The 17,196-nt window shown below is 42.1% G+C and overlaps 1 protein-coding gene across 3 annotated transcripts in view; it reads right to left on the bottom strand.

Annotated features, from left to right (window-relative positions):
- Positions 1–17,196, bottom strand: part of LOC106571166 (beta/gamma crystallin domain-containing protein 1) — a 45,240-nt gene that overhangs the window by 11,106 nt on the left and 16,938 nt on the right. For all 3 annotated transcript variants that reach the window (XM_014143919.2, XM_014143918.2, XM_045695593.1), the window contains 11 exons: positions 14,073–14,232; positions 10,669–10,808; positions 7,371–7,497; positions 6,256–6,291; positions 5,697–5,848; positions 5,154–5,280; positions 4,253–4,398; positions 1,439–1,565; positions 1,045–1,074; positions 814–926; positions 448–580 (listed from right to left, as the gene is read on the bottom strand). In XM_014143919.2, the coding sequence (XP_013999394.2) occupies positions 448–580; positions 814–926; positions 1,045–1,074; positions 1,439–1,565; positions 4,253–4,398; positions 5,154–5,280; positions 5,697–5,848; positions 6,256–6,291; positions 7,371–7,497; positions 10,669–10,808; positions 14,073–14,232 (1,291 nt within the window). The remainder of the gene's footprint in view (positions 1–447; positions 581–813; positions 927–1,044; positions 1,075–1,438; positions 1,566–4,252; positions 4,399–5,153; positions 5,281–5,696; positions 5,849–6,255; positions 6,292–7,370; positions 7,498–10,668; positions 10,809–14,072; positions 14,233–17,196) is intronic.

Raw genomic sequence — 17,196 nt, 5'->3', positions numbered from 1 at the left:
CAATGGGGGACACCCGGCTGGTAATTTGACCAAGATAACAAGTTTAGATAGCTGGCCGCTAAACTAATTTAGCATTCTGAAAAATGTTAGCAGACATGGGCTAATTGACTGACTATCAGTGACTGACATAACAAGAGTAAATCTGCTGATGCACAACCACATTTCCAAATTGCACCTTGTGTATCCTACTATTCACAACATCAGAAAACGTCATCTTCCAATGCATTCACCTCCAGCAGAGAGATGGAGTTGCAGGGACAGTGTGGGAATGTTTGGGATGTCTATGCCCATCCCTGACATAGACATTTTGTGCATCTCAAATGGCATCCTATTCCCTATATAGTGCACTACTATATATCCTATGGTCCTGGTCAAAAGTAGTGCACTATGTAGGGAATAGGGTGCCATTTACAACACAGAAAGAGAGCTAATCGATGGGGTACTCACAAAGCCAGTAGTTTGCAGGGACAGGACAGAGGAGTTGGGCTCCACACACCCCATGGCCCTCAGATCAGGGTAGTCCCCCTCCTCTAACACATACATCCTCTCAGTGAAGCCCTGGCCCTCAAACGCCAGCCAGCTGGAACACACAGACACGCACAGACATGGAGATTATCATTATTTTTCTCCACCATCATAATGTTCCAACAGCAAATGTATAAAAGTATAGGCATCATCTACAACTGTAGATATAAATGACTGTGGCCAACAGTAACTTCGTCTGGCAAATGATGTAGCTAATGGTACGGGAAAGATACTGTACATGTTACAATCTGCAGATTACGTTGGATGAATAACAAGTACGACACTCACCTGCCAGCCAGCACCTTGCAGGAACCCAGGGAAAAGCCGTGTGGCAGGGCAGAAACACTGTCCTCCACAACGTGGACAGAACCCTGGAAGCCCGGCTCCGAGAACAACTGCATCTGAGACACACAGCAGATACACTGTCAGATTCTGGCAAATATGGGGCTGTCATGGAGTGATTTACAAAATCTATGACAAAGAAATCTAGGTTGGTCCTGTTGCTTTTGGTTGACATACCTTAAACTTGGAGGAATTTCCCAGATTATCCTAGAAGAGACCACAAATGAGGGCATTATTGAGAGAACTGAGGAAATAATTCAACAATACTTGGATCAGTGTATTGGTCATTGATGACTTTGTTATTATCATTGGATGCATCCCAAATTGGCACCCTCTTCCCTATATAGTGTACTATCACCTCTGTAGATCAGCATTATCCCATACTGTATGGCTCATGTCATTCCCCCGACCTTGCCCCCTTTCCAAACGGATGTAACTGATTACAGAATATTTCAATGATTTAATATTTTATCATGTTAATCATTTATTGTTGCAACATTAATACTATATTATATGATTAGTTTATCATTATAATATAATAATTTGTCATTTAATATTGTGTTGATCTTACCATAATGACAGGCATGACGGATGTGATCTTGGAGCTGAGGGCCCCCCAGTCCTCTGGGCTTCCGTAGAGGCCTTTCTCCAACACATACGCCTTTCCAGAGAACCCTGCCTCCTCAAATGCCACCCATCTAGGAGGGACACACGAGGACCGTATTCAGTACCGTTTCTTATTGCTCAAGGTCAGGTAGTGCCTTGATGTTTCAGTCTGAGGGCCAACATTTTGCGTGAACAGTTCAAACAGAAGTGTCAAAGACTGCAACTCGCAGTTGCATCACATGCATCCACACTTGACTAAACTCAGGTTAAAGGTTAAGGTTGAAAAAATTCGAGTAACTTTCCAGAATTCTCAGGTATTCCAGAAATCCCGGTTGGAGATTTCCCGGAATCAGGATGGAGTAAGCAGGAAATGTGTAATACTCTGTGGGAATTTAGGGAAAGATACTGTAATTTGGCAACCCTAAATGCACATCATTAGAGAACGGGAAATTAAACTGCGCTGCACATTATAACGGGTTTTACGGTATTTTTTTGTGCTCTTATGATGGATGACGCAAAAGACAAAGTCTATAACAACGAATAGATAGACGGAATCAAAGTCATTAAAACCAAGGTTAATATTAAACGTTGACATTTCAGATCAAACATGTAGATAAGATACAGATAGTGGTTAATTACCTCCTACGCTCCTACTCAATATTGTCTTTGATTAGTGTGTATCTGATGACTGCCTGTGTGTGTGTATCATAGAAAAGACCACAGCAGAAGCTGACGAGAGAGAGAAAGATATGATTTGAGAGATAAGTAGGAGAGAGAGAGAGAAAGATAGAATGATATGAGAGATAGGTAGGAGGAAAGAAAGAGAGAAAGATAGAATGATATGAGAGATAGGTAGGAGGAGAGAGAGAGAGATAAGGGAGAGAGAGCGAGAGTCTGCTGGGTTGAGTCAACAGGTTGGATAACAGCGTTTAGTCAGCACGACAAGGGAGAAGCACGACGGGGGTGCGGGACGACGGGGGGAGCGGGACGACAGGGTGAGGCTATGTAGTACACTATAATAAGGGTTCACAACACTGTAACAGAACCACAGACGTTCCTGCAAAAGCAAGTGGAAGTGCTCTGCTGCACATAGTGTACTCCACCCTGTTCCCAACTGACAGAGATACCCAGGAAATGAGGCGTGGACTGAACTGAACGTCTCGGAGGAATTTTGGTCCCCTGTCTGAACGTGCCAACCGGGGAGAGGCAGCCAGCCTAGTCAGCCCTACAACTGTTCATTAGGTTCCAAAAACGAAGTGAAACGTGTATGAACAACCTGATCTTGAAATGCTTGTTTTTGTATTCCGTTTTTAAATGTTTTGGTATGGTGTGCCCTAATGAACACGACCCTTATCCGGAGAGAAGGAACTTAAGATAACATACTGTACATGAATGAACACGCGTTAGACCTAGCTCTGCAGGCAACACAGGAAGATATTTCAGCCAAAGTGAGAAACAATTAGCTAGCACAGACACATTAGTAACAACGATTAAGTCTAGAGGGCTGCACATGCTGTAGGATAGTATGTGTCAAGGTTCACTTATAAGTTAAACATCTGAGACTTTGAGATATGATGTTGCCACGAGCAGCACAACAGATGTTGCAGATGAGTGCGATGCCAGAAGATGCACTCACAGAGTAGCGCAGGGTATCTGCACATGTGCACGTTTCAATAGCTACAACACGCGGGACTAAAACAGCAGAGAAGTTTAAACACGCGCTTCAACGCTCTTAGTTGCTGCGGAAATCGGCCCAATATTGCTGTTTACTTGGTGCTTCGCTGAAACTCTCAAGGTAGACTCAGCGAGGGGAAGTTGAATGCACGTCTACACATAATGGGTTCATTTCTGCAACAACTTCTCTGCTGTTTTGGCCCCGTAGCTAACACGTTGTAGCAGCGTGAAGCACACACGTGCACATGTGCAGATCAGTGGAGGCCGGTGGGAGGAGCTATAGGAGAACAGGCTCATTGCAATGGCTGGAATGGAATTAATGGAACGGAGTCATACATGTAGTTTCCATATGTTTAATGTGTTTGATACCGTTCCATTGATTCCATTCCAGCCATTACAATGAGCCTGTCCTCCTATAGCTCCTCCCACCAGCCTCCACTGGTGTAGATCCTCTGTGTGACCGTGTGAGAGCAAATTCTTGCATCACGGTCATCTCACTATCTGCGGTGCTGCTCGTTGCAACTTCATCTCGCTGAGTCTACCTTGAACTATACAGGATCAAATATGCTTTTAGAAGTTGCATTGTAACTTTGCTTCTGTTTATTAGAACACTACATTTACAGCTTTGTAGTGTTCATTTTGAACTATGTAGTCCGCCAGGCCACAGGACACAGTGATAATAATGAAACTTAGAAGACACCTGACCTGAGCTACTACAGATCACTGGAGTATTTAAATCAGGACAGTAAATTAGTGGTTAACAGTATGTAGACGTCTCATTACATTCACACTGAATAGCAGAGCAGAGCACAGCCCGGACTTCCTGTAATCGACTAACTGGTCATTTTCCTATAAGACACACAAGACTGGGCAAGGTAGATTTAAAGCCACAATTTGTAACATTTCCTGTTGTTCAAAGGTCATTTCAATTAATTATCCATGGTTCCATAGGTCTGTATGAATTTGAAAGTGGTTACATTTCCCCAGCCCCATCGCAAAGCTTACCAAACAAAGTGACAGGGTCAGGCTGTTGAAATGGCAGATTGTAGCTTTAACTGTGCACATCAGAGGTGGAAACAGAGAAAGAAAGAGATCTCAGACTTACACTCCGCCCATAACGTCGACAGACTGCGTTTTCAGCCCATAGCCGGTGTCCTCTATATTGATTATTGGCTCTAAGATGTCGATGTTGGCGCCCAGCTCGCCAAAGTCTCTCTCACTGAACATCTTGAGGTGTGGTGACATGAAATCCTGTCATGGGGAAATGAAACAAAGAACATCCTTGGTCCTGCCCATAGAAGTAGAACTACTAGAATGTACAAAACCCTCAGTCCACAGCAATTTGACTGGTACACTCATAGGAACACCCAATATGACCGCTGGTCCATCAATCACAGAACATTGACTTGAATGGGGAAAGTCTGTTTTAGTACTGCATAACTAATTGTATGGTCATGGCATACCATAAGAAACAATACCCTATCATGACTTACCTTTACACCATTGGCATACCATACCAAACAAGATCAGAGGTGCCCAACCCTCCTCATTGGCGAGAGCTCCCCTGCATGCTTTTGTTCCAACTCACCTGACTCTATTGATTAGCTGAATCAGGTGTGTTTGTGTGGGGCTACATTACACTCTTAGAAGAAAAAGGTGCCCGGCTGTCCCCATATGAGAACCCTTTGAAGAACCCTTTTTGGTTCCAGGTAGAACCCTTTTGGGTTCCATGAAGAACCCTTTCCACAGAGGGTTCTACATGGAACCCAAAAGGGTTCTACCTGAAACAAAAAAGTGTTCTACCGAGAACTAAAATGGGTTCTCCTACGGGGACAGCCGAAGAACCCTTTTGGAAAGACTGTAGAGCACAAAATAAGAGTGTAGAGCAAAACCTCTCCAAGAGGAGGGTTGATGCTCATTTATAGCAGGGGTTCATCCATACTGTAATTCATAATTTCAAACCAAATCGTCCACCATTCAGTTCTAGGTCATAGCATGATACCTACTGCCAGTACAGGTCGTATAGACAGCAGCTGATCAGTCATTCCTCCCCAGTCCCTCCAGTCCAGGTACTCTCCTTCCTCCAGGACATGCTGGTGACCCTCAAACCCTAGTTGGTCATACCCCACCCAGCTGGGACAGTAAATAAAAGGGAATTAGACAATGGCTACATTGTACGCACTGTACAGTATATTACTTCATATGTATGTTGCATTACTGTAACACATGATCCTAAACTCGTGCTTCTGGAGAGCTGCAGTACTGCAGGTTTTTGTTGCAGCTCAGAAGTGAGACAACTGATTCACATTATCAAGGTATTGAAAATCAGATGATAAGTTGAATCGAGTGTGATGGTTCAAACCAGGGACAATAGTCTACAGTACTGTGGCTCTCCAGGAGCAGGTTTGAGGATCACTGACAGTACCATTTTGTAACACTCTATCACAACACGACACCTTGATTGTGTATTGTGTTTCTTAATAACCAGTAATAAAGTATTCTCTCCCACATAAATACATATGAACGTTTAAAGAGCTATATGAACTTACAGTCCTCTGAGGATCTTCACAGAGCCCACTGACTTCAGTCTGTTTGACTCCAGGTTTGATGCCTCTTCATCTCCTTCATCTCCAAAACCGAACACGTCCCCATCGATCTCCAGACAGGATCCCTCAAAGCCAGGCCGCTCATACACCACAGCCTGAGGAGACCAAGGCCAAAGGTCAAAGGTAGGAGGGAGCGGTTCAAAGGGTGTTTGACCCCAAGACCTGATCGTAATGATTTGTGATTGGTTGTTGTTTTTCAATGTGTTTCCATAGTCAGACCAACAATACATTAGCTGACAACATGCTAAAATAGTATGTGAATTTATAAACCAGACAGGATTAGATAGCATTTGCTTTCTTTTAAATGTTTTAAACATTTGATTGAGCCTGTCTGGGGTGCCAGAAGGGTTTGTCCTTTTGGGACTTTTCTATTGGCTCCATTGTGCCAGGAAAACTCAATCAAGCGAAGCTAAAGTATTTGAAAGAACACAAATACTATTTGAACCCGGGACAACTTGAGGACGACAGTAAAGCAGAATGTAATGGTAAAGTAATGGCGTACCTTGACTTCATTAGGATTCTCCACCTTGAAGGCACCCTGCAACAAACAGAGATAATCAATCACAACAGCACTATAGTCCACTAATTAAAAAAGCACACAACATCGAGGTGGGAGTCAGCAGTATGCAAATTCTGCCATTTACGAACATAGCATCATGAACTGCTACGCTGCTGGAGACAGATGAGAGATTGCACCGCCCAGAGACTGGACAAGCCTCATTCAGATTGAATGAGTGCATGCTGTCTCTGCGTCTGAGTAATTTCAGTAATTTGGTACGACAGTGAACTTAATAACCTTCATGTAGAGTGGTATAGGACATAAAAAGACAAGGCAAAATGTCATTAGAACAATTGACAATTGCTCACTAGTCACTATCCAATTTTGCACGCTTGTGTTGGCCAACAGCTCACTCACTAGTCAGTCATGACTATTTGCACATGAATCTTATCACATGTCCATAAAATACATGGATTAAACTACATGTCCATGAAGATACATGTTCATAAAGATATATACTGTAGCTTTAGACAAATTTCCACAATTCAATAAAAGCAAAAATGTGGCTAAACGAGAAGATTATTCCAAAAATAAAGATAAACTTTTATGGTTTAGTTCATCCTTTGCATGTACTGTTCTTCTGCCTTGGAAATGATTTGCTAAACATTGGCACCTGTATTTTCAAAAGGTAATTAAACATTGAAAACAGAGAAAAAGGTAAAACAAAGGTTTGGAGAAAGAATAAAACAAAGATAAATTGTAAATGAACACAAGCCTTGTTTGTTGTTCATCATCCTTCGTGCTTCCATTGTATTTTATGGACATGTAGTTTAATCCATGTATTTAATGTGCAGTACATGTGTAGGATATTAATTTGAGCCAGTTTGCCACAGCAGGAAATTAATCCTGCAGTAAAATGATATGTGGATTATAATTCATGGCCATTTGTTGTAGGGGTTGATACCTTTTTCGTTAGAGAAAATCAAATTACAAACTTTAGAAGCCTTTTGAAACCTTGAATACACTACGAGTTTGCATTTCCTCCAGCATTTTCGGCAACAAAAGAGTGATCAAATTAAGATCCTACATCTGTTATTGCGAGATACTGTAGCACCCACCATTTTGAGGGGTCTGAGGGATCCGATGAAGGGTGTGTTGAACCCCCAGGCCTCGGGACAGGGGTACTCCCCTTTCTCCAACACCGCCAGGAGGCCCTGGAACCCTGGGTCACTGAACACCAACCACCTGTGTTGGGGAGGAACAGGAATACCTAAACATTATGTACACACCAATGGGTCAGTCATCTGTTCTTCTAAGCAGGGTACCTCCCATTCCAATTCAGTCAATTCAGCAGCGGGCTAATCCAGACTTGAGATCAGAGTGTTTACATCAATTAATGATTTACATGAATGCCCAACTTGTCTTAACTTTAAATCGGTCCGCAGGTGAACTGAGATTAGATTCAAATAATGGGCAATTTTGAAATCATGGATTCAATTTCCATTCATCGCCTGAATTGATTAAACTGAAATGTTAAGTTATTGATGCCAATCCTGGTTCATATTATGTCTGTGTATCACACATAAAACATCAGTGATAGATTTACAGTCAAACTCTATTCTCCATCCAATGCTGTGCCAGGTTCTTTTACCCCCAGTACTGTACAATGCTAGATTACCTTGAGTGAGACTAAGGAAAGAAAGACTGTACAGTACTCAGACATTCCATGTGAGTCAGAAAAAGAACCACAGGGAGAGTTGCTAAGGAAACACAGGCCAAAGTATTCAGGGAATAACATTGGTGTTGAGTTGATTACTAGCCTGGTTCAACTAGACTGAACGCTGTGCTCACCATTCAGTCTGGTGCCATGATGTACTGTATCATTGGTCTGGTGTAACCAGGCTAGATGATCACTTCTTTGACAGCCACAAGTATTCAACTCTAACTTTAACTGCCTCCAGTAAGAATTTCCGGGATGGTCGGGCACAGAACATAAATGATTCCTGAATGGGGACTTTTCGATCACACGTGCCTAAGTAAACTGTCTTTAGTAGCAGTTTGGCAATGAAGAGGGAAATGGTCTATTGTGGTGTACTTCAGCTAAGAGCCAGGGCACACAATGTTCTGAAACGTGCCTCTCACGTGGGAAAAATAACCTTTGAAATCTTTGCCAGATTCTTTCTTTCCTTTTTTCTCTCTCTACCTCTGTCTTTCTCTCTCTGCTTTTACCAGTCCCCCCCCCTCTTTCTCTACCTCTGTATGTCCCCCACCTTTACTAGTCTCCTACCCCACCCCTCTCTCTCCCTCTCTCTCTCTCTCCCTCCCCACTTTTACCTTTCTCTCCTCTATAACATGCAGGGGCAGGTTGCATATGGGACATTCGGGGGGGGGGGCAGTAATCATTATCTGTCAGTGAAATCATGGATTCATTCTCTCTCCTCAGCCTGCAAATCAATTCCATTAAAACATTATTTATCCCTGAGGGGCAATCACTTTGAGCATGTGAATCTGCAACAACAACACCATGACAGCATACCACATGCAAGCCACATTAAAACAAACGCCTCATTCAAAAACATCAACATGCCCATCATTATTTAATCCAGTATTTCCCAATCCTGGACCGAAAGGGGTGCACATTTTGGTTTTTGCCTAAGCACTAAAACACATGATTCAACTAATCAACTTACCATTACGCCTTTGATTAGAATCATGTGTGTTAGTGCTGGGGCAAAAACAAAAATGTGTACTCCTTCGCTCCAGGATTAGAATCATGTGTGTTAGTGCTGGGGCAAAAACAAAAATGTGTACTCCTTCGGTCCAGGATTAGAATCATGTGTGTTAGTGATGGGGCAAAAACCAAAATGTGTACTCCGTTCGGTCCAGGATTAGAATCATGTGTGTTAGTGCCTGGCAAAAACAAAAATGTGTACTCCCTTCGGTCCAGGATTAGAATCATGTGTGTTAGTACCTGGCAAAAATAAAAATGTGTACTCCCTTCGGTCCAGGATTAGAATCATGTGTGTTAGTGCCTGGCAAAAATAAAAATGTGTATCGCCTTGGGTTCCCAGGACCAGGTTTGGGAAACACAGATTTAATAATTTCCTGACTCTTCTTCAATCCAAATACTTTTCCAAATACTTAAAAAAAAAGCTTATCTGATCTGGCACTCTGAGCAGGCTTAGTTTTAAAAGTAAACAAATTATATTTGAACTCAGGGTCAGGTTCGTTAGGGCACACCCCAGAAAGGAAAACAAAAATCAGCATTTCTTATTGTCCCTCCCTTGTTCAATCAGTTTTATTCCCATTGGAACCCAATGAACATGACCCAGGTTTGGTTCAGTAGCAGCCAGAAGCCATGAAATAATCAACGTAGAGAATTAGGATTGCCTGGTTGCTCAAGGCTCCGAAATGTCATTATCTCCAACTGAAACAGTAATTGAATTCTCTACAATAGCAAGAGTTGTATTGCACTGCAGTATGTAATGCTGATCTCCCGCTGCCTACCCAGATAGCAATCTCATTAGAAGTACCATGAGGAGAATGCGTTGTTGCTGAGGAGGTTTACAACAAGAGCCAAGCAGCATACTAAACAAACTAAAGAGGTACCATAGACATCTAGAGGTACCGTTCAGGAGGACTACACACACTGACAACCCACAGTGGATCAAAAAGTTACCATAGACATTTAGGACAGGGGTGGGCTAACTGTTTGTCTTGAGAGCCACATCAGCATTTCGAAAATCAACAGGGCCGTAGATTTATTTTTACCAATTTGTTCATCAAAATCAATTTGGGGGCCGGGAAAAGGGCAGTTGTTTGAAAATATAAAAGGTCCATTATAATTTCGACTTCGTTTTTAATCTAGTTTCAGACGTTGAAGCGTGTCCTGGATTTTTTTTCTTCTTCAAATAATAAATAGAAATAAATAAAAAATGTATGCCGGATGTTTCAGTAACTACATATCTGCATGCAAGAGTAATAAGGTAGCATACCAAATGACACACTATTCCCTATTAAGTGCACTGCTTTAGACCAAAAACTGTCCGGCCCGTGGGCCGTAGTTTGACCACCCCTGATTTATGAGGAGCAAAGATGCACTTACACAGAGTGGACTGATCCACTACACCATAGACATTTAGATGTAGCATTTTAGGAAGAGCATAGATGCCCTACACCCAAGAGCAGGGTTTCCAAAACTCGGTCCTGAGGCCCCCACGTTTTGGTTTTTGCCCTAGCAATACACAGTCCATTCAAATAATCAAAGCTTGATGATGATTTGGTTATTTGTGTAGTGCTAGGGCAAAAAACAAAACAGGCACCCAGGACGGGCCACAGGAACGAGTTTGGAATACCCTGCCCTAGAGTGGACTGAAGAGGTACCATGTAAATACAACAACCATTAGATATACTTACACTCCAGAGTTGACTTTGATGGAAGCTGTGTTCTGTGGGATACCGAAAGAGCTGATCTCTACAGTGTCGTCATGGTACGGTGCTAGCCTGCCGTGGCCCTCTGGCTCAGTGAACAAGTCAATATGGGGAATGCTGTAGTCCTACAGAGGGGAACACAAGCCCAGGAACAGTTACCATACTGTGGAGGGAGAATTGTGATTGATTGCATTGTGTTAACACTTTATTTAAAAATGACAGATATAATGCTTTATATAAGCATTTAAACCACAGCATTGTTGAATACTCGTTTCTGATGACCTTTAAAGGCCATTCTAGGGTGTGCATTATGTTTCTCTTTATACCATGGGTGGGTCTAATCCTGGATACTGATTGGTTTAAACCCGCATTCCAGAAGGTGTCTATTCCCCAAATTACCACCAGCAAAAGCTAAGACTCAGCCCAGTCAGGCAATTTATAAACTTGATCTCCACTATAAAAAGCATCTAGACATTATCTCCCATTTCTTTTAGACTAGCATTTGATTTTCAACAGCGGAGATTTGTATAAACCTTGGTGCCTGTCTCTTTGACATTTGCAACATTGTTTCAATATTGAAATTTGGTCTCCAGCTGTCCCATAATAATGAACGTGTTGGGAGTCGGGATGAGACAGACAGCAGGCAGCTTTTCTCAGCCAGTCAAAATCATGAATCAACTGGCATACTTTTTATGGATATATACAAAGTAATGTCAATAGAAAACAGGTCAAATTAAACACAGCTAGTTTGCTGTCTTTTCAGCTGCAGTTTGAAGTGATTGTGTTAGCTGTGTTTACATTTCAGCAGACGCGATTATCGCAACTTACAGTAGTGAGTGCATACATTTTTATTTCTACTGTTCCCCCTTTGGACTCGAACCCACACCGCTGGCGTTGCAAGTGCCATGCTCTACCAACTGAGCCACACGGCTAGCTCCCTTGAACAGCAGTGTCCTGACAAGAGACCACATTTTCTATGCCAGGCAAAATTGCGCATCATTATCTCATTGTTATGGATGTATCCAAATAAATGTCACTAGAAAACAGCTTAAACAAATGCAAATGCAGCTATTTTTCTGTTATTCTGGCTGCACTGTTTGACGTGACAGTAAGTTAGCCGTAGTTGGCTAGCTTGCAAGCAAGGGATAAGAAAATGGCAAGACTTAACGACTGGGTCAAGTCTCTGATCAGCCGATTTTGGTAGCAACCTTATATTTGTGTCGGCACTATATCTCTTGAAAGAATGAAATAGTATGAATAAATGAATCAATCATTATTTGAATATGTTGGTAACCCGTTGTATAAAAGTGATAATGCCCTCTAAGCCGGTGTTATATTGGCACAGTTTGCCGGCAGTCGACTTAATAACACCGGTGTGCCAATATATCCTCCAAACACCGGCTTTTCCAGCATTATCACTTAAGTAATGTACGGCAATAACCAACAGCTATGAGGTTCATTCTAACATGTTCTATGTTTGAGTTGCTTTTGAAATAAAAATGTGAATTAAACATTATTGGGATTGTTGAATTCGATTTTCATAATAGCAAGCTAGGAGGACTAACGTTTTGGTTAGCTAAGCTAAGTCTATTTGTTTGGTTATCAAAGCAACTAATGTAGCTATCTAGCAAAGTTAAACTTGCTAGCTACTTCAATGGATGTTTAACATATTTCTATAAGCAAATGAACACATTTCTATAAGCAACTGAACACATTTCTAGCAGCAAATGGGTTATATTATAACCATGGGATAAGCCGGATAATCAACTCAGGCCTTTATGCGTTCTATGGAAAATAATGCAACTCAGTCGACGGTCAGTGGCAGTCTGCTGTGCGACACCTGTCATACCGTGCATTATTTTCAACAGAACTCATAGTCCCTCGTCAGGGTTGCCAAGTCTAGCTACATTTCTAACCAATGACCTCAGAAAACCCGTCCACAAGGCCTGAAAACTAGCCCAAAATAGTTTTTTTTTGTGCAGCAAGAGAGGAGTTGCCACATTTATCCAATAAACCTTTTTCCCATAACGTTATCAAGTGAATTAAGAAGGAATATAGAAGTCATTTTTAACGATGTAGGCTACGAAGCAAAATTCGGATTCCATCAAAATATTACTTATTGCCAGTTTAAGAATATGTCGCAAGAGAAAATATAAATGGCCCGTATCAAACTATCCCGATCATTTTCCATCAATGGATGTCGATTTAACTTGTTTTGACTGCTATGATTAACTGCTATGTGTTTATAATTAAATATCAACATTACCATGGTTTGCTGAGCTAGATGTAGGTAGCCTATATATTGCCCCTGATAGGCCAACATCTCATTTCAGGGAAAAGTCCACAATGAAGCTGACATTAAATGTGGAGAATGATACATTTGTTATAGAGCTGTGACCATGATCACAATTGATGACTTCAAATGTAATTAACTGACATTGCCATTAATAATTTCATAATAACACAAGGCTACAACAACAGAGTTATAGGCTATTTATTAAATCTATTTGCCAGCTCCAGGTAGGCTGCACAAGTGGCACAAATTGATTTGCAACGACTCCAGCGATACCGTAAGTTCAACATATTTATTGTATCAAATGGTAGGCTACAGTAGCCTAGAATGGCATAGAAATGAATAGCCTACTTGATGGCCAACAGATGCAGGTGTACCCTATCATTCTCCACATGTTTTCCCATAACAGAAGCACACCAGGGAGTTCCATAACCTCCATTTCAAATGTACACTCACGCTGCGCTCCAGACCCTAGAACTGAGCATGAGTAAAACCCTTTGCTTATCCATAAGAAAAGTCGACATTTGAATGCAGTTTACTTTAAACCATCTCTGAGCGAATTTATCTAAAGAGTTCTAGTGTGCGCCTAAAGTCGCTTGACAATGCTTTGTCGCCGTTCTGTTAGTTCTAGCACGTTAATATGTGTTATGGAAAGACGGTGTCTCCATAATGACCAATCTAAATAGCCTACCTACAACTGGTAAAAAGATGTCATGACGTGCGTGCTGCTCTGTCTCCGTGGCCCAGCTGCAGCACTCTCTCAACCAGTGCTCTCAACACACACACATCCCTCCAGCCTTCAGTAACAGCTCACTGCAGTGAAATATACTGTACATTTTTTGAGAGAAATGCCATGGCGGCCACAGTGCAATTAGAAGTAGCCCAAAAACCTGCCACCCGCGACCAATACATTTTCACCAGCGACAACGTTTTCAAAGTAACCCAACCTGTTGGAAATCAGCAAACATGGCAACCCTGCCCCTTGTTGATTATCCCTTATGTATTATTAGCCTTTATTATGTCTTATTATAAGGCTCATGATATGTTACGGTGTGTCTCTCTATGTAGCAACATTTATAGTAGAGGGGACACTCACCCATACAGCCAGTCGGATGGAGCCGATGACCATTGGTATGTCGACATGGGGGTGTGAACCTGGTGGCCCTGCATCTGCCCAGACATTGGTCAGCTCAATCGGCCCCTCCTCTAGGGCAATGGAACGCCCCACGAACCCAGGCCTCTCGTAAAGCACCCAGCTGCAAAGACAGATAGAAGCAGGTAAACAACCACATAAAATATGAATAACAGAAATAGACTAATTGGAACAATATGATTATCTCTTTCTCTTAATTGATGTATTATTTTACATGTATTTGATTACTGTTGTATTGATAATGGATTTGTATTAAACATATTCGTGTGAGTGGGAGACGCTGACAGAGGGATTCCCCTGGAGAGGGGAAACCGGAGCTAAACAGGTATTCCATGTCTAAAATCCATGTCTGGTTATCAAGTCTGTAATTGCATCTGAAATTAAATGTAATTGCTGATGATGTTTGTACCTCTGAAGCAGACCTTTGACCTGTTTAAGTGCTCATGTGACACTTGTAATCTGTACGGCTAGTTGCCAAGACCACTGTGCCTTATTTGGAGGTTCCTACAAGATATACTGACATTGTCGACAGAACAGTTGTTCCTGATAGTGGCTATGTAGACCTTCTTTATTCTAACTGCAGAAATGCATACAAGGCACTCCCTCGTCCTCCCTTTGGCAAATCTGGCCATGACTCAATTTTCCAGCTTCCTGTTTACAAACGAAAGCTCAAATGGGAAGTACCAGCGATATGCCCCTTACGAAAGTGGTCGGACGAAGCAGACGCGAGGCTACAAGACTGTTTTACTAGTACAGACTGGGATATGTTCCAGGATTCATCCGATAACATTGAGGATACCACAACAGTCACGGGCTTCATCAATAAGTACATAGACAATGTCGTCCCCACAGTGACTATAAGAATTAATCCTAACCAGTGCTTAATTTGTACATTTGGAGGTGCCGGAACAAAAAGTGAGCCCGAGAGGGGGGTGACCCGGGGTAATCTGAGGTACCAGAAAGCATATAAAGGAGGGTTTTTTCATATAAAGGAAGGTTTTTTTCATGCATTGCATTGCATGCATTATCTTGCTTTTGTGTCCTGGCATAGATCAGTAGAGCCACTTGCAGAAGTTGCACACAATGGGGAAAATATTTTGTAGCCTAAGTCTCAGAAAAAAAATGTGGCCCTTATAAACGCATTTCATGCAATTCTATTTCATTTTAGAATACCTCACAAATGATCGAAATGACAGGCTACTTTGACACTGACAAACTGAGATGAATAAAAACGACCTTAACTTCAATCCATCATTGGCCTTGGCCTAGGCCTAGGTGTGTGTAAATGGATGGAGGAAAGGAGGAAATTCTAGTTCTAAAAAAGTTTTCTAGTTTCAATGACTCACCCAATGGTGCTCAGCTCACTCACTGGCAACGGCCGATACGCTCGTGCCAAAAGCTTATCTCTCTCTTATTTTACTTGGTAAAACAATGCTGTTCGCTCAATAGGCCTATTTGGAAGCTGACAACTTGGTAGCCTACAGACAGATTAGTCTTCTTTTCAGCGAGATCCCTTTGCTTTCCAAGCTGTATTTTCCCGCGATTGTATTTGAAATATTGTGAAAGGCCTGTTTTGGCTTCATGCTATTCACTGTCAGATTTGCAACGTGTTCCTGACTGTAGGCATGCCTCGTGATTGGGCTACACACAATCCACAGCTAGGCAATTTAGCTTTTTGATAGGCAGTCATTGTAAATAAGAATGTGTTCTTAACTGACTTGCCTAGTTAAATAAAGGTTAAAGAAATGTAAAAAAATGTACATGAAGGCAGGGTAAAGTGACCTAGATATCAGGATAGATAATAATAATAAGAGTAAAATTTAGAAAAGAACAGAGTAGCAGTGCCAAAGTGTGGGAGTGCCAATGTAGTGTGTGTGAATGATATGGCGTGTATATATAGTCTAGTGAGTGTATATATAGTCTAGTGAGTGTGTGTAGGATCAGCGCATTAGTTTAGTATTTAGCAGTGGCTTAGGGGAAGAATCTGTCTCTGAGCCTATTGGTCCGAGAGCCGATGCTCTGGTACCATTTGCTGGACGGTAGCAGAGTGAACAGTCTATGGCTTGGGTGGCTGGAGTATTTGGCAATTTTTCGGGCATTCCTCTAACACCGCCAGATATAAAGGTCCTGGACGGCACGGAGCTCAGCCCCAGTGATGTACTGGGCTGTCCGCGCCACCCTTTGTAGTGCTTTGCGGTCAAGGGCGTTGCAATTGCCATACCAACCGGTGACGTAGCCAGTCAAGATGCTCTCGATAGGGCAGCTGTAGGACCTTTTGAGGATCTGAGGGCCCATTCCAAATCTTTTCAGCCTCCTGAGGGGGAAGAGGCGCTGCCGTGTCCTCTTCACGACTGTGCGGGTGTGTGTGGACCATGTTAAGTCCTTAGTGATGTGGATGTCAAGGAACTTAAAGCTCTCGACCTGCCCCACAACAGCCCTGTTTAGTTTTTTTTTGTTTTTTTAACCTTTATTTAACTAGGCAAGTCAGTTAAGAACAAATTGTTATTTACAAAGATGGCCTACCCCGGATGACGCTGGGTTAATTGTGCACCACCCTATGGGACTCCCAATCACAGCCGGATGTGATGCAGCCTGGATTCAAACCAGGTACTGCAGTGACTCTCTTGCACTGAGATGCAGTGTCTTAGATCACTGCGCCACTCTGGAGCTCACATACAGTGCCTTCGGAAAGTATTCAGACCCATTTACTTTTTCCACATTTTGTTACATTACAGCCTTATTCTAAAATAGATTAAATAAATAAATACATCCTCAGCAATCTACACACAATACCGCATAATGACAAAGCGGAAACAGGTTTTCAGAAATGTTTGCAAATTTATTCAAACTAAAAACCAGAAATACCTTATTTACATGTGTTTTCAGACCCTTTGCTATGAGACTCGAAATTGAGCTCAGGTACATCCTGTTTCCATTGATCATCCTTAATTTTTTTCTACAACTTGAGTGCAGTCCACCTGTGGTAAATTAATTTGATTGGACATGATTTGCAAAGGCACACACCTGTCTATATAAGGTCCCACATTTGACAGTGCATGTCAGAGCA

The sequence above is a fragment of the Salmo salar genome, chromosome ssa15, assembly GCF_905237065.1.
Source record: "Salmo salar chromosome ssa15, Ssal_v3.1, whole genome shotgun sequence".
Taxonomy (NCBI): domain Eukaryota; kingdom Metazoa; phylum Chordata; class Actinopteri; order Salmoniformes; family Salmonidae; genus Salmo; species Salmo salar.
This window is presented reverse-complemented; position numbering and strand designations above follow the sequence as displayed.